The 18,767-nt window shown below is 34.0% G+C and overlaps 2 protein-coding genes across 2 annotated transcripts; both read right to left on the bottom strand.

Annotated features, from left to right (window-relative positions):
• Positions 1-2,307: 2,307 nt before the first annotated feature.
• On the bottom strand, positions 2,308-3,270 carry LOC140846065 (olfactory receptor 14I1-like). Its single transcript, XM_073221475.1, has one exon. The coding sequence runs from the start codon at positions 3,268-3,270 to the stop codon at positions 2,308-2,310; it is 963 nt and encodes a 320-aa protein (XP_073077576.1).
• A 370-nt stretch (positions 3,271-3,640) lies between these two features.
• LOC140846064 (olfactory receptor 14I1-like) lies at positions 3,641-15,393 on the bottom strand. Its single transcript, XM_073221474.1, has 2 exons — positions 14,797-15,393; positions 3,641-3,859 (listed from the first exon to the last, which is right to left on the bottom strand). The coding sequence occupies exons 1-2, from the start codon at positions 15,391-15,393 to the stop codon at positions 3,641-3,643; spliced, it is 816 nt and encodes a 271-aa protein (XP_073077575.1).
• Between the last annotated feature and the right edge of the window lie 3,374 nt (positions 15,394-18,767).

Genomic DNA, 18,767 nt, shown 5'->3' with positions numbered 1-18,767 from the left:
AAATCAGTTTTCCCAGAGTATTCCTGGTATTACACAACTTGAAAAAGAACAAGTTTATAAATAAAATAAATGTTTCTTCAGTAGCCCTAGGTAGCCAGACTAATATTATAATGGAGAAGTAAATATATAGAATGAACATAAAGTGCTCATAAATAAGTGTATGCATTCAAGGTAAATTTATATTTTAATTAAGGGTTTTCCCAAAGCAAAAGAAAAGTAGATTTGCAGATAGTGACAAACCAACTGTATCATCATTAGGAGATAAGTCACTTATATAATCACCTGCATTCTTTCTGCTCTAAAATGCAGGAATTTGAATAATTAAAATTAAACTGTAAATAGTACAATCCCAGAGAAAATAAAAAAATTAGATACTTTTATGCTCTTGGGTTGATAAAGATTTCTCAAATAATATTGAAACCCAGAAAATTCAGATAAAATAGTTTGTTGGTAATAAAACTTCTTTCTTCAAAGAGAAGACACCACCACTTAAACATGTAAATGTAGGAATTGCTTCTCTTTCTTCAAAGTGAGAAAGGAAGTTTATATATATATATATATATATATATATATAGTATTAACAAATCAATATATATAGTAATATTTTCAAATAACAGTGATATGATCAGAAATTCAATAACTCAATAAAAATGGCAAAAAACTAGTTTTACATATGTATAAAGTAACTCCCTCACATATTTTAAGTACAATATGTATATCATTTAAAAGAAATTCTAATTCTCTAATATTCTGAAATACAACTGAGATGAAACTTTATTAACACATAAATGATAGCAATTGGAAAACTGGATTTCCAATTTTCTAAGGATGTGCGGTAAATATCATATAGAGGCATACGAATGGAGTAGAAATGGGTGGAGATATTTTTTAACAAAATACTTTAGTATAGGTGAGTTGGAATAATGTAGATATTCATGGGTGAGGGTATGAATAAATGAAATGTGGTGAGTCCTATGAGGTGCAATGCTGTAGGAAGAATAAATTAAACAGTTACACTCAGCAACTTCAGTGGTCCCTTTGAGTTAAAGCAAAACATACATGAGATTTATTTTTAGTAATATTTATTAGAACGAAAGGATCACACAACAAAAACAGATGGCCATATTGAGTATGAATTCTGACTTATCTAACAACTAAACTGGAGGGACTTCTCCCATTGAGTTTGTTCAGTTAGGGCTGTAGATCATGAAATGCCATAGCTTGTTCAATTTAAGATTTAATTTTAGGCTAGATCAATGTTACTGTATATCTGAAAATCATGGAAATCATATGTCTTTTTATAAGGAAAAGTTCCTCCCCTCTGCTGGAATAAAAATATTTAACTCAACACTGAAATAGGAATTATACATACAATTTCACCAAAACTTCTTAAGGTTACAGAGAACAACAAATATTTTTTCTCTGATAGGAATCATACAATGTGTGTTAAGCTGTATTTTCTCTCCTACCTACCATAATGGCTAGCTCCTCCTGGCCCCAAATTTGTACTTCCCTGTGTCTAACTCCATCACATGCATCCAGATTCCATGTGCAAGAAGGTCAATGACTGACTTCAACTAATGTATATCCATGTCTTTATTATTTGCATATAAATAATTAATACTTCTAAGCATTAATTAAAACACTATCAAAATTATATGTTTGCAATAAACACTATTTTATGATGCTTTGTTTTATATGTCTATAAGGAGTTATTCAGGGTTTCCTAGTATGTGTACCAATTATTAACTTTTACTTTACTAAGTCTTCAAGAGTTGGACAATCTGAAAACAGAATTATGTGGTGCATGTTTATGCACATGATGGGCATATTAACAGACACAAGTATTATTTTCTATAGGTATCTAATAAAATTACATGCTTTATGTTCATCCATGGAATGTGAAAATACACTGAAATAAGGGGATAAGGTGAAAAATTACAGGTATGGATTATCTTACAGAAAAACTGAACTGATTTTTCATCTCAGCTTTACAAAAAATCAGTGTACCTGTGAGGAAATAAATTTATCATTTTAGATCTTTATTCACTTGCAAAATCCTTTTAATGAAACTACATAAAATACCACCATATACTGTGTAACAATTAGTGTTTAAAAACAGTGGCTACAAGAAATAATAGCTCATTTTATTCAAACAGGTATTTTGTTCACATGATTTACTTCAAATTTATTAATACATCCATCTCTTTTATTAAATGACCACACTACTAATATGTAATTTAAAAATTAACGTTAATACTTTTGTTCACATTTTTCCACATTGATTAGAGCAACATTAATTTCTGGTTAAGAAATAAATTCGCTTCTATAGAACCGGAAAGCTTTCTTTAACATTCTATGCACAGCAGACTTAATCTCCCTGTTCCTCAGACTAAAGATGATGGGGTTGACTAAGGGGGACACCATGGAGTAGAACATAGCTGTGAGGAGGGTTTGAATGCTTGATGAGTTTGAAACAGGTCCTAAGGAAGCAAACAATCCTGTAACTATAAACAGAGTAAGTGTAGCTATCTGTGGGGAGCAGGTGGACAAAGCTTTGTTCTGGGCTTCCACAGAATGCATGTGCAGCACGGTTGAAAAGATGTGAACATATGAGGCAAATAAGATGACAAAGCCAAATAATACAATGCAGGCACTGATAGCAAGGGCCACAAACTCAGAAAATTGCACATCCTTGGATGAAATGCTCATAACTTGAGGTATATCACAGAAAAACTGGTGAATCACATTGGACTCAGTGAAGGGATGACTGAACATGATCCCTGTGTGGACAGCAGAATAGACCAGTCCACTGGCCCATGAGCCACATGATGCCTGTGTGCAGAAACGGGGGCTCACAGTGGACCCATAGTGCAGAGGGTGACAGATGGCGACATAGCGGTCATAGGACATGACCACAAGGAAGAAGAACTCTGCAGATCCAAAGAAAATATATAGGAAAGTCTGAGCAGCACATGCTCTAAGAGAAATCGCTTTATGATCCATCAAAGAATTTGTGATGGATTTGGGAACAGTAACTGATATGTATCCAAAATCTATAAGTGATAAATTTCCCATAAAAAAGTACATGGGGAAGTGAAGATGTGGATCTATAACAATGATGGTAAATGTTACTAGATTTCCAGCCAGGGCAGCCAGATAAACCACTAAGAATATCAAACCTTGCAGGATTTGGAGCTCCCGGGAGCTTGAGACATCCATCAGGAGGAATTCTGTGAAGATGGTGAGGTTGTCCGTATCTGCTAACATACTTCAGAACCCGTAGTCAATTGCAAAGGGATAAGATGATGCTAGAAACAAATTGGTTAGAGAACAATTATGTCCTTATATGCTGTAAAAATGTGGTATAAATTGGTTTACTGAATTAAATATGCACAACTCATATACAAAACTTTTACCTTGAAAAGTGCTTATTAATTAATCAAATGAAATAATCAAGGTATAAGAAATACAATAAAGCTAAAATATTAAATACTGTCTATATACCTTCAAAAAATCTGTTTTGTCCAATGGGGTATAAAAATCAAAATAGAGTCCAAATAAGGAATGAACATGAAGGGTAAACACAGATATGCTGATGACTGAGACATGAGGTCTCTCTCCCACATATGAATACTTCTCACAAAGACTTGCTTCGGTAAAGGCCAAGACCATACTCTTTAATTTTCTTCATCAGGCACACCAGAGAGTCCTTTCTTGAAGATGAAAGGACTTTCACTCTAAGCCACGTGAGATCACCTGTATCGAGCTCTTCTGTTTTACCAGGTGATCCCTCTCTGAAAGGCAATGTTTTATTTGTGCGCCTGGGAAGCCCCAGGAGACTAGTAATTTCACCTTTCTGAAATGAAAAAGGCTCTTCAATACCCTGTTTTCTGCAGATATTTTGGCCAGTCCACTGAGATTAATTAAATCAGCAAAAGTCCATTTTTAGAGATGATATTTGAAGCAGGTTTCATAAAACTTGAGAAAGCACAAATCCTCAAATGGTTCATGGGTCAATAGTAGTTAATGAATAAATAAATTATGAAATGTGTGTTAAAAGAGTCAAATAAATACCATATGTCTTAACTTCTTTTGTTAAGCAATGCAAAACAGAATAAACAACAGCAGACTCAGAAACACTGAGAAGTGGCTAGTGGTTACTATGGGGGAGCAATTGGCATGGATGGATTGGGAGTGTGAGGGGGATAAAAGAGGACAAAAAAATCTCAATCATAATGTAAGTTGATCAAAGGGATAGTAATCAAACATGACGAATACAGTCAATGGGTCTGTAACATCTTTCTATGTTTACAGATAGCAACCACATTAGTGGGGATGAGGATTTAATAATATGTGTAACTGTTCAACCACTGTGTTTTATACTTGAAACCAATATAAGATCATATATCAATAATACTTCAATTTAAAAAATTAGAAGCTGTGTTCAACTTTCATATCTGAATTAAACTAACCAAAAGTGCCTGATGCAGACCCAAATTCATCATTATAATTGGTGAAGTTGCTGCTATAATTTTGAAAATTGGCTGCCACAGGATGAAAACTGAAAATGGCTATTATGTATGACAATGTAAATTATTACCTATGCTAGAATGAGTCCCTGATAAGTAGCTAATGCAAAGGTTGTAATGAAAAAAGTAAAATGCACAAAATATTAAGGTGATTCTGAGACTGTCATGAAAAATGAGTAGACAAATCTTGAATAAATACTAGGAGAAAAACTTAAAAATTGTATATTCTAATAACCATGACACCAGTAAGAGGGATATTAACAAGCCAACTATACTAAGAATAGTACCCAGCCTTGGGGTACCTAGTAATGAAAAGTAAATGACTGTAGAATGCAAAAATGATTAAAAAACATATAGTGTACATTTCACTTCTGGACAATTTAACAAGCACATTGAATTAACGATTATTAAAAATTCCTAGGGCTGAAATGTCCTCAGAAGTTCCTTGTGGCAATTTCAGGAGAATGGATGATGCCTGTGGACCACTCCAGATCTTATCATGGCAGCACCCAGTGTGTAGAAGGCCTGCTGTGGTCTCCTTGCCCCGGGAACATCTCTTTGCTCAAGCAGAAGCTGACACTCTGTCCAAAGTTACTTCTTTCTGATTTTCTCTCAGCTGGGAAATGGTTGTTATTTTCTGGTTAATTTTGGTTATCTAGGTTTTTTTTCTAGTTTTTATGCTATTATTTATAATTTATAAAGTATCTGTCTTAATAAATATTTTCACAATCAATAAATTCTTACCCCATTTTATACTTTTCATACTGTAAATTGTTTTTTCTTTGAAGTCATTGATTTGACTTAAAAACATAAAGTCAACACAAAAGTTTTGATTCAGGGTTACATAAAATACTTCCCAATATTTGAATGAGAATATTCCACTGTTAGTAATTAATTAAGTGGTACAAATTGCTCCCACTACTGCAATATTCAGCTAATTAAATCAGACGAAAGCCTGAGTGACCGTACAATCAGCACTCTCATGAAACCAGTAAACCCAGTTTCCTAACCAACAGGACACACAGTGCATCTCTAAGTAGCTGTCTAGACATCAAACTACATGTACCAATAGTTTTAGAATTATTTTCTCAGTATAATACTTTTACAGTTCTTTCCTAATATTATTTCAGTATCTAATAAAGTCTAGCACTAGTTCATCTTGAATGAATTGATATACTTAAAAGAATTACATAATTTTACATAATTAACTTAGGAACTAGTACATCCACTTTCATTGAGAGTATATAGATGTTGTCATAATTGAATATCATTCATCTAGACCTTAAGTGCTAGATGACCAAATATCTCTTCTAATGATTTCTGCACGGCCCACCTAATTTGTTATGGAGAAGAGCAACATAGGGATTTGAAACATGATAAAAAGAGTTTGATGATATTAACTTTATTAAATATAGCAGGTGCCTATGTCCCTAAATATGTGAGACACTAGTGGCTGATATTTAGGTAAACTTTGGAGATAAAAGTACATAAAATATATTGTACACTCTTCTGTCTTTGGAAGGGGTGTTTAGTTCAGCTGTTGTGATGGTCTATTTCATGAAAACAGTACTGGGCTACTATCACCTATGGTCCATTCCCATCATACAGGGTAGGGATTCATAAGTATAGAACTTGTAGGCCCTTTCAATGATTAATCAATGTAGATTTTACTATAAACTCCAGTATTTCAAGATGAAGCAAAAGCATAATCCACTCCATCAGGCCCTTACAAATACTAACCAAAAAATTTTAGAGTATAGTTGTACTTTCTTGTCTAGAGAACATCCTCTCTTCAAGCACCCACTGACGAACTGTTGGCCTGGGACAACAAATCTGTTTGAAATAAAGGGTTGAGGTGATCTTGGACAAAAATAAAGCTGAAGTCATATACTGAAGAATTGTACAGTCATAGCAGTGTCTTCTCATCCTCCCTCCCCACAAGTCCTAAAAAAAATCTATTTAGGGTACCTCCTATTAGTCTTCCTCTTATTGGGTGTGATTCTCAGATCTATGAAAGTTGTAAGAGCCTTTCATGCCTGTATATCCTCAGTTTCAGTCATCAAATACTTCAATTGCTCATTCAAATTGTCTAGGAATCCATTACTCTGAAAATGATATGAAAGATGGTATACTCATTTGATGTGATAACACTGTCCCAATATCTTCCATTTCAGGAATTTTGTAAACTGTTGCTTCTACAACAGTGTATGCAAACCCATTCAGGATTTTATTGTAATTCCTGTCAGGACCCATTTGAAGTCTCTTGTGTGTACCTGCATAATTACAAACTTCCAGCTACATGGGAGATAGAATTTGGTGATTAGAGGATGGAAGGAAAATATCAGACTATCTCTCCATCACAGCAGCTCTTCAATTTCCTATCATTTCATGAATTCAGTGGCCACCTTCATGAGAGCATCAGGATGCCCTCTTTTCAATTCCAATCAACTTCCAATGCTGTGAAGGCTTCCTCTGAAGCCTTGAATTCCTATGGTAATTTTCAAGGTCCATAGTCAACAAGGTTTTCCTTAAACAAACAAGTATTCCATTGCTCAAAAAATATATTATTTTTGACAGACCTTTAATCACTGGCCATGAAGCAGTACAGCCCAGGGATAAGGAGAAACAACATGTAATTCAGCACCCCAGGCTGATGTGATTTTCCTTTTCTATCACTGTGGATGGCTCCCCAGTAGGATGCTGCCTGTTCATGTTGCAATGACAAACCATAAACCAGGCAGTTCTTTGTTGTTCAAATTTATTTGTTCATAAGACTGCCCATGGGACTACAGGATTCAGAAGTTCCTCAGTTGGTTCCAATGTCAGTCTTGGGAAAAAGATGTTGTCAGCTTGTGAATAGTGGGTGGTTTCATTACCTGGTAGCATGGTCTTGCAGAATCCATTTCCACTTTACTGTGGAACTCCTCTGGACACCACCATCCCCATTAGAGTATTCAATATCAACCAAATATATGGGCTACCTTACCTTTTATGATTACTGTAGGTCCTTCAGCCAGACTACAATATCATTAAGGGAAATACCAAGCTAGTATCTCTCCACTGAAAATTCTATGGTCTAAATTCAAGAAGTCCCTGTTAGAAGCTTTTCACAGCCTTTTCCACAGGTTTCATCCTGCACAGGGACATGCTACAGGCACTTCCAAAATCAAATCTGTGTGTGGATCTTTGGGGCCCAAAGCATCTAGAGGAAGACCACTATTTTCAGAACAGATTGTCCACTATTTATTTCACCATTTAAAGATGTACTTAGGTAGTTTTATGGATAAGAGTTAGCATTATCCCCAGATGTGGAATATGGAGTCTAAAAAATTCCAAAAACAACTGGGCTGCTAACATGTTATGTATTAAAATATTAATCTCTTTTTATCCACCAGGTATATTTATCTATTCCAAAACAACAATCTGGGGGCATTTCAGCATTTCTGTATATTCCCATTTGGCTTATCAAGTTGGTACATGAAGAATGTTGGCTATACATGCCTACTTTTTTTACAAGAATAGGTGGAAGTGTTCTCCAATTACACATAATATTAATTTCCATAATAAATTCAGACAAATGAAACTACTCACATAAAGTTTGTTCATATATTCCAGATTTCACCCAAGCTTTTACCTTCATTTCATTGATAGTAATAGCCCCATTTATCTTAAGCCAAAGCTTGTACATTATAATTTTACTGGTAATTTTTGAGATTGTTTGTTATGGAAGCTCCATTCCTTGGCCATTTTCCTCATACCTATGTCATGGCTCTGATTTCTGTAGCCAGGTGCTGGCCTAGGATACATTGGTCCTTTTGCTTAGCATATGTATATGGTGGTGGTGACACCAGACAGCACCTCAACAAACTATCAGTATTAACATATTCAGTGTTAATGGACTTAATCTAAAATATACAGTGATAGAGTGGAATCGAAGGGAGCTTCATTTCTGTATTGCTCTTCCCAAAGCTTATAGCTCAAATCTAATCATGAGAAAGCATCAGACACAAAAGGGGAAGCATTCTGTAAAATCATTGACCACTGTGTTCCAAAAAAATGAAATAATGGTCATGAAACTCAGGGAAGACTGAGAATTGGTCACAGATGTGAGGACAATAGATAACATGATCACTAAATACCATGTAATATAGTGGATTGAACGCCATGATTCCATCTCATAAGTGGATGCTGGATTGAAATGAGAGCAAAACAAAAAAAAAAAAGAAAAGAAAAGAAGGAGGACAAAGAAACTGCCCATGAGGTCTATAGTTTAGTTTAAATTTTAAAAGACCCAGATCTTTTATACAAATCAGAATTTTCGAGTTAAAATATATTTGTGGACAATGGCATTTTAGGCATTGCAAAAGAAAAGAATGAAGCTGAAATTACAGTTATAGAAATGATTGGGAATAAAACACGCAAAAGAGTTTTTAAATGTAAAACATCAACTAAAATTAGCCGATTTTACATATAATCTACAAAGGAGAAGAGTAAGAAAAAGGGGAAGAAATATGTTTAAAAAAATAATGGCCAAAGTTTTACAAATTTGATGTTAACTATAAACCACCATGTCTGAGATAAATGTATTGTAAGCAAAACAAATATGAAGAAAGCTTCACAAAGACACATCATGGTAAAATTACTCCTTGTCGTAAAGAGTAAAACTAAAAATCAGCTGGAGAGAAAACATACAAAGGACAAAGAATAAGTTTGATTGCACACTTTCATTTAAACAATATAAGGAAGAAGATAAAGGAACACTTCACAGTATATAGCAAAATTAAAAATTTCCCAGGAAAAATAATATCTGTAAAACTATAAGGAAATGAAGTGATGTCATAGAAGATGAACAGTCTGGGTATTAGTCCCTTCACCAAAACTATTGATCTGGAAATATCTGTCATGAAAAACTATATCAGAGCTCCAGAATAACATTGGCAACATTTGGGAGCATGTCTGAAGAGAAAAGATATACTTCCAAGTTTAGGTGAATTCTGATGTTTCAAAGAAAGGCTACCAACCCACATTACTCCATCCAATGAGAGAAAGAAATGGATGTTGTGGAATGTGTTCCTACTTCATGTGTGAGTGTTGGGTTGGTCAGTAAGAACCTTGTCACCTAAGGATGTGTATTGTGTTGTGTTAAGCCACACTTTTCCTCCTGGATGGCCTCAGGGACGACCATTGTTTTAATAAACCCCAGGCTGATATACTTTTCACCTAACATCTCTTAAGGAACCTGAGTAATATCAATGGAAGGACAGATTTTGAATAGCATGATAAACTAAAATGACATAAAAGACACGTTAACAATACCCTCAAACAAGAAAATAATATGCATCATTAAAAATTTTTAAAATTTTAATTTTCCAAGGAGTACATAAAACATTCTACATATAACCCTGATATTATGCCAGAAAACAATAATCAACATAATATGTCAAGTTACAGCTAACACAACAGAAATATAAGAAGTTTTTACAGAATTCTATGAATAATTATATGCCCATATATTGAACAACCTAGAAGAAATGGAAAAGTTCCTAGAAGAGTACACATCCAAGACTGATCCAGAAAGAAGCAGAAAATCTAAACCAGCAATGAAATTGAATTTGTAATAATAAAAAGTTCCCAGTAGAAAAAATTCCAAAACCAGAGAGCTTCACAGCTAATTTCTACCAAACATTTAAAGAAAACACAATACTGAACTTTTTAAAAGTATTGCAAAATGTAAAAGAAAAGGCAATACCTTACAAACTTATTATTTGAGGGTAGCATTATTCCAAAACACAAATTAAAGACACTACAAAAATAAAACAATAAACCAATATCCTTGATGAACATAGATACAAAAATCCTCAACAAAATATTGTCAAAACATATTCAAATATATATAAAAAGTTGCATCCATGACCAAGTCAGATTAATTCCAAAAATGAAAGGATGGTGCACTATTCACAAATCAGTCAATGTGACACACCATATTACAAAAAAGGATAAAAATCATGTGATCAACTTAATAGATGCTAAAAAATCATTTGAAAAAATTCAATATCCACTCATGATTAAAAACTACAAATAAAATGGTTCTAGAGGGAACAAACCTCAACATAATAAATGCCATATGCAGCAGACCCAAAGTTAACATCATACTTAATAGTGAAAACATGAAAGCTTTTCCTCTAAGATCAGGAACAAGACAAGGATGTCCACTCTCTCCACTTTAATTCAACGAAGTATAGGAAGTCCTCATGAAGGTTATCAGAAAATGAAAAAGAGGTAAAAGACATAAAATTGGTATGGATGAAGTAATACTGTCACTATTTGCAGATGAAATGATACTACATATAGAATACACTAAAATCTCCACCAAAATGTATTAGAAAATTAACTGGATTCAACAAAGATGCAGGACATAAAATTAATAAACAAATCTGTTGAATTACTATATTCTAACAATAAAATAGCAGACAATAAACTCAAGAAAACAATTCCATTTACAACTGCATCATCCAAGAGAATAAAATTCCTGCAAATAAACCTAACCAAGGAGGCAAAAGACATCTACTTTGAAAACTCTAAGGCACTCATGAGTGAAAATACAGAAGACAAAAATCAATGGAAATCTAACCATACGAATGGATAGCAGGAGTTATTATTGTCAAAATTCCCATTGTCTGCAATGTAATATACAGCTTCCATACAACAAATATCAAAATATCAATGGTATTTTTCAAAGAACTGGTGCAAATAACCATAAAATCCATATGAAACCACAAAAGATTCCAATAATCAAAGCAATCTTGAGAAAGAAGAACAAAGCTGAGGGTATGTTTCCTGATTTCAAGCTATATGACAAAGCTACAGTAATCAAAACAGTATAGTACTCATGTAGGAATAGACACAGAGATCAATAGAAGAGACTAGAGCACAAATAATCTCTGGTAAATTAATATATAATACATGGGCCATGAAAATACAATGAGGGATAGTCTCTTCAATAACTTTTGTAGTGAAAACTAGACAGCTACATACAACACAATGAAACTGTATTACTGTCTAACTCCAAACATAAAAATAAACTCAGAATCAATTAAAGTACTAAATGATGACATTGATGCACGAAGCTCTATAAAGAAAATATAAGCAAAATCTCTTGAACATATGCAGGAGCAATTTTTTTGTCTGGACACATCGCAGGTAAAAGAAACAAAATATAAAAAGGTACAAGTCAGACTACATCTAACTAAAAGCTTCAGTACAGCAAAGGACACCATCCACAGAACAGAAAGACAAGGTACACTATGGGAAAATATATTCATTAATGATTTCTCCTATAAGGGGTTAACATTCCAAATATACATAGAAATCCTGTGCCTCAACACCAACAAAACAAATAACCTGATTAAAAAATGGGTGGAAGACCTTAACAGACCTTCTCTCAAAAGAAGAAATACAAATGGCCAACAGGCACTTAAAGAGATGCTCCTCCTCATTAATCATCATGGTTTTGCAAATCAAAATGTCATGAGATATCAGCATCACTTTGTGACTCTAAGAGTTGTGCAAACTAAGTACAAAACTTAGTCTCCAGCAATTAGTCAATTGCAGTTCAGGTATTCATACCCATCCCTGTGCTGATTCCAATGGTGATTTTCATTTGAGAGTCTTTATTTAGTTAAGGCATGGCTTTCAGTATGAGCCTGCCTGTAACTCCAGTTTTCTGGAGAACTAATATACACCACGGTGACTATAAGTAACACTAATATACTGTGTACTTGAGATTTTCTTAGAAGGAAGTTCCTGTTTTCCAATGACACACAAAAAATGGTAATTATGTGAGATGATGGCTGTGTTAATTATCATAATTGTCGTAATTATTTCACAATGTGCAAGTATGTAAAAAATTTAATTCTCGCATTAATACATCAACTAAAACATGGGAAAACTAATATTTTTAATATCTGTGACATAATTCCCACATGTTTATTCAATTGTGACATCTAATTCACTAGTAATCTGAAAAATGCAAGTCAGACAAATATAACACATAACTTAATAAACATAAAATAGCAACAATTAGAAAGCTAGGTTTGACCATATTTAGCATAGTTGTGGAAAAAGTGCCATGCTGGTGAATTGCTGATGGGAGTTAAATATGTGAATTTTTTTTCTGAAAACAGAAATATTTTATATGCTTAGGATTGTAACTACTTAGATATTCATGGACTATGGAATAAATGGGTGAAATGTGGTGAGTGGTATGAAATTCAATGCAATTAGTACAAATTTGTATATTTAGTTTTAAGTTCAAAAGCTCTCACTGACCCACTTGATTTAAACAAAAACCAACAACAGATATTACATTACAACCATATTTATTAGAATTAATGAAATGCATAAACACAGATAGAGGCATTCAGTATGAATTAAGCCTTCAGTATAAATTGCATTTGAAGGAAAAATATTTTTGGCCACTGCCCATTGAGACCTGAATGCCAGCTGTCATAATTTGTTCAACAAAAGATTAATATTACAGTAGACCAAAATTATCTAATATCCAGGCATCTTTGAATTAGCAAATAGTTTTTTCCTGAATATATAACCCCCATCATTTCTGGAACAAAAGTATTCTACCAAACAAAAAATTAAACATTATAAAACTGTAATAATTATATAAGCAGTTCTGAATGGTACTGAGAACAAAATATATTTAGCTGTGGTTCATACAGTTTGTGCCAAAGTCTGTTTTCTTGTCCAATCTGCATTGTCACTAGCTTCTCCTGGATCTATGTTTTGATTCATTGCCCTTCACTATTTTCTGTTACTATTGTTGTATATATTGGAGTGTAAATGAATGAATGTGGCCACCTTATTGTAATTTTCTTAATCTTTGTTTTACTAAACTATTTATATTTATGTTAAGCATTAAAACTTCACTAGAAGCATCTGTTTCCTATGTTGGATATGATTACATATTGTTCATCTACATTTTTTTCATGTCCACTAACCAGTAACCTCTTACAAACTGGTGATTTTACAAGTTGCCTTTTGCTCACCACAACTAGGTTGTTGAGTTACAGGAACCCTGAAACAATTTTACACTGTGTATGTTACAAATATGATTGAATCCATTTATAGGTGTAAGTACTTCTCTTTGTAATTCCTCAGAAAATGCCCAGATTATATTTTCACAGATATAATAAGTAGATATACTGAAAAAAAATTATGTAGTTCAAATTATATATATATATATTTATTTACATAAAATTAAGCATATACACACATATTTAATGCAAATGTATACATAGTTATTTAAACATCAGATCTTCATATGTTTATTTCTGTAGCTTTCATATATATTATATGTAAAATTTGTATTTATTTGCATTTATGTTTTATATATTTATTTCTATATGCATATATGTACAGACATATACATATATAGGTATTTGAAATGCAGAACTTTATTTCAGTATTCTACCCCTTACGTTTATGAAAATGCAATAGACCTGTATGTCTAAATATATTAAATGTCAAAAAAAGAAGAGATTATGACACAATATTGCAGTTAGTTATGACTATGTTTGCAACTTAATTTTTCTGCAATGAAATCATTATTCCTGTAAGAAAAGACTTTCTTTTGACATCTTAATTCACTTACATCATGAGAAGGTAAGACCAAAAATTTACTACTGTATGTTATATTTTAACAAGAGTGAATGTAAGAAATAATTTTTACACAATCCATAATTTATTTCAAATGATTAAATACACCTAATTTATCTATAAATCCTTTGAAGTATAAAATAATTATGTGGCTTAAATTCTAACTATATTTGAAATTTAGATTAATGGTTACTAGGAACTCACTTTCCACTTTGATTATTGAAAATAATATTTCCAATCACACACACATACAAACTCTTTTAGGCAAATGAAGTATTCTAATAAACATTCTACCCAGAGCCCTCTTAATTTCCCTATTTCGTAGACTAAAGATAATAGGGTTTGCAAAGGGGGGCACCATACAATAGAACATGGCTGTAAGAAGGTTTTGAATGGTTGAAACATGTGAAATGGGGCTCAAATAAGCAAACAATGCAGACATTACAAATAGGATGAAAGTAGCTATCTGGGGGGAGCAGGTTGACAGGGCTTTATTCCGGGCTTCCACAGAACGCATCTGGAGCACAGCTGAAAATATGTGAATATATGAGCTGAATAAGATGACAGAGCAGAGTAAAACAATGCAAGCACTTACAGCAAGAGTCACACACTCAGCAAACTGCACCTCCTGGGATGAGATGCTCAGAACTTGAGGGACATCACAGAAAAACTGGTGAATCACATTGGACACTGTGAAGGGAAGCCTGAACATGGTCCCTGTGTGGACAGCAGAGTTGACCAGTCCACCTGCCCATGAGACACCTGCCACCTGTGTGCACAGACGTGGGGTCATGGTGAGCCCATAGTGCAGAGGATGGCAAATGGCAACATAGCGGTCATAGGACATCACCACAAGGAAGAAGATCTCTGTGGACCCAAAGGAAATATACAGAAAGGTCTGAGCAGCACATGCTTTGACAGAAATCAGTTTACTGCCTATTAGAGAATTCATGATCGATTTGGGAATGATAACTGAGATGAAACCAAAATCTATAAGAGATAAGTTACCTATAAAGAAGTACATAGGGAAGTGAAGACTTGAGTCCATCACAATGATAATAATGGTCAGGAGATTTCCAGCCAAGGCACCCAGATAAATTACTAAGAACATGAGACCTCGCAAGATTTCAAGTTCCTGGGAACTGGAGATATCCATGAGAACAAATTCTGTGAAGATGGTGAGATTGTCCATGTCTACTAACGTGCTCTGTAACCTCGAGTCTGAAGATGATGTAGTAAGATGATGCTACACTCAAAATAGAGAACAAAATGATTGTCATATATTGTAAAATATTTTTTATGAATTGATTACTGACTTTAAGGTTGCATGTCTTATAATCACCAAGCAACGTGCAGTACATATTAGACAAATGAATGAAATCAATAAAATGAAATACAGGAAAATACAGAAATGCTATAACTGTAAACTGGATATCTTAGAAATTTGTAAAATGGAATTTAAAATTCTAAATTACAGTCCCACAAAGATCTGAACATGATGAAAAAACAGATATACCTGAGAGCTTAGACATGAGGTCTGTCTTCCCACACACCAGCATTTCTTACAGAATCACTAAAGTGCAATACCATTGTCCTTCATTTTATTTCATGACTCATAATCCTGAGAGCCCTTTCTCAGAGTGTATCATTACACTAAGTCACATGAGGAAGTGTGTACTGTTTCTCCGTTTTGTACTGTCATTTCTTTCTGGAGGGCACTGTGGTACTTATACACCTTACAGCCCTCAGAGGAACTAATAATTGCAGACTCCTGAAAAGCTGAGACCTTCAACACCTTGTTATATTTTGGCCAATCCAGTGAGATTAATTAGATTCATAATAGATTTTTTTAGGAGATAACTTTGACTAGAGGTTTTTAAACTACCTGAAAAAACATAATTTCTCTAAAATGGGGTCTGGGTCAGTGTTGGTTTAATAACATTTCAAAGTTAATGCCTCATGATAATAAGAGCAATATACTTGGAGTGAAAATTAAAACTATATAATATAATGTTTTATTTGTATGAATATTCATATATAAATATTATAACATATTGAAATTAAAGTAGTATCAATACAATTATCACTTTTGAAAAATAAATGTCTAAAAATGTGTGAAAATAGGAAATAAAGCAAGATCTATTGACCCACCTCTCACATCTACAATTAAGTGTTTGAAACAGCCTCAATGTCACCAACATTAATAGTAAATAAACTAGCATAAGTTTGAAGATCACAAGACACAGAATACAACAGGAAAATGTCTATTAAAGCAAAATGCAAGATCCTACCCTTAAAGCTTATAATTACTCTCTGCTCCATTACTGCTTTTGAAGGATAGTAAAGAAAGAATCCTGACTGATTTTGAGATGATATCATCAATATTTGAGTAGAAAGATGTTGAGGTAAGTCCAGAGTGGGGAAAAAAGTAAATGTTCTACATTTCATTATCACGATCCCAAAGTGGTATTCTCTCTCTCCGGTGAGGAGAGATGTCATGAGGAGGGCATGCACTACTTCAAAATAGTAATGAGTTTTAAGAAACAGCAAAAAAGTAGATTAGTCTGAGAAGTAAAGATAACATGGATAAAGACTAAGCTAAAATAATTTTCACTGTTTAAAGCTTAATAAGTTAGCTGAATTAATAGAATTAGATCTCCAAAGCTTCAATGCCCTAATAGTTTTGTGTTGGGACTAAGGATGATGGCTTTGAAAACTTCATTTATTTCATTTTCTTACATTTTATGTATTTCAACAGTTTCATTTCGGCATAATTGATATACAGAAACTGCATATTTAGCATATTCAGTTGACATGTTTGGACATATGCAAATAGCTATCATACCATCATAACGACTAAGCTAATGGGTACAGCCAACATCTCCCAGAGTTTCCTTGTGCTCTTATGTGTGTTTGTGCATGAGCGTGTGTGTGGGAGGAGCATTACCTGATATCTACTCATTTAGTAAATTTTGAAGAGCAGAATACTCCGTGGGCTTTGTCCCACATAGTCAGCAGTAGCAGAAAGAACTACTCAAGATAGGAAAGTCAGGAGAGGTGAGAGGGAGGCTAAGGGAGGTCTCCCCAAACTGCTCTCAAGCTCTCATATTTATTAAGCCTACATTTACAAAAGCAATGTATGGTATGTCAGAAGGCTACGTGCCAAACAGGATGCTGCAGGGAACGTGCAGGCAGTCAAGTATAGCCATTTGCTTGACTTCAAAGGAAAGTAAAATCCTAAGCAACTGTGAAAAGATAAGTAAAGCATATTGTGCTATTTTCAACATGATGAGGAAGCAGTGTTCTGCTTTGCCAGGTGGACCTACAGCTTTCCAATCCAGGACATAGCCATTTGGTTCCCCACATATCCCCATTTTTGGTTCTAATATCCTTCAACCTTCTCAGAAAACAGCAACATAACCATCTCCTGCTCATGATGCTTGGAGTCGGTCATAACAATACAAATCATTCATAAGGCTATGAGAAAAATGAAAAAGATTAACAGACCAAGAGCTGCAATGACCCAATACATAAATTAATGCTATGGAATCATTTTGTTGTGTAACCATTTCATGATATTGGATGAATCTTGTTCAACCTGTATTTTTGTGTTTCTGGTTAGATGTCAAGTAATTGTTGATGTAATTCAGTAGAGAAAGCATTAATTCCCATCTGAAGATTAGAGAAAAAGGCTCCTTGCAAGTGTCGATTTACAAGTTCCCATGAGTCCTGGAATTGATCATATGGAAATGGGGTGACACAGATTTTGTCATGTTGTCAATCGCATTGCATGTGTTGTTGATCAATAGAGCTTGTTTCTGGTCCCCAAGCCACTCAAGAGCAGCCTCCATAGCCTGCAGCCTCTGCATAATGCCCTTGTCAATTTGTGTTCATGTTATCATTGCTCAAGTGATGTGAGTCATAAAATGGTTAACTACCTGTAGGTTAGGTAACATTGCAATATTTCCAGGATCTCTCACCTGGCCTTCTCCACATCAATAGATAATTACAAGGTGAGCAGAGAATATCTGACTGGAGAGGTTTGGTGGGGTCTTTTTTGCAGCCAGGTTGTGATAGACATGGGTAAGCAGAAGTGAACAACTGTGTGTAATCAATAAAGAGGTTTCTCCCATTTCATTTCTCCCTTTGTCTGATTTCAGTTCAAAGCTATTTTGCCCCAGGCTGGGAAAATATTTTCCCCCTGGAGTCACACTACCATAGCCGTGTGAATAGATTCAGTAAGAGACACTGCTGCTACAGAGACAGTAGCTAAAATAATGAATGCGGAAATGAAGAAGACAATGCACCATCCCGTAAATTTCTTGGGTCTCCATTTAGATATGGCAAGAGTTAATTTAGCAAGACCACTGAACCCTTCCCAGGGTTGTGTCAAATTTACCAGAAAAGAAACTTGAGACTTTTTAATATAACCACGTGTGAAATATTGAATTTAGTCACTTTATAATGACTAAGGAAGGACATATACCAAGCCATGGAAGTTACAGTAAAAATATAATATATGTTGTCAAAAATCATATCTAAATTGTTGCTTGTCATTAGGAAGAT

This window comes from Manis javanica, chromosome 14, assembly GCF_040802235.1.
Source record: "Manis javanica isolate MJ-LG chromosome 14, MJ_LKY, whole genome shotgun sequence".
NCBI classification, from domain to species: Eukaryota; Metazoa; Chordata; class Mammalia; order Pholidota; family Manidae; genus Manis; species Manis javanica.
This window is presented reverse-complemented; position numbering and strand designations above follow the sequence as displayed.

Bases quoted from the DNA above. Each gene is read 5' to 3' on its own strand.
- LOC140846065 (XM_073221475.1), bottom strand. From the start codon at position 3,270: ATGTTAGCAGATACGGACAACCTCACCATCTTCACAGAATTCCTCCTG.
- LOC140846064 (XM_073221474.1), bottom strand. From the start codon at position 15,393: ATGGACAATCTCACCATCTTCACAGAATTTGTTCTCATGGATATCTCC. The intron at 3,860-14,796 runs GTAAGTGCTTGC...TTTTCATTTCAG, and splicing joins CTGAGTGTGTGACTCTTGCT to AAAGGTGAAATTACTAGTCT.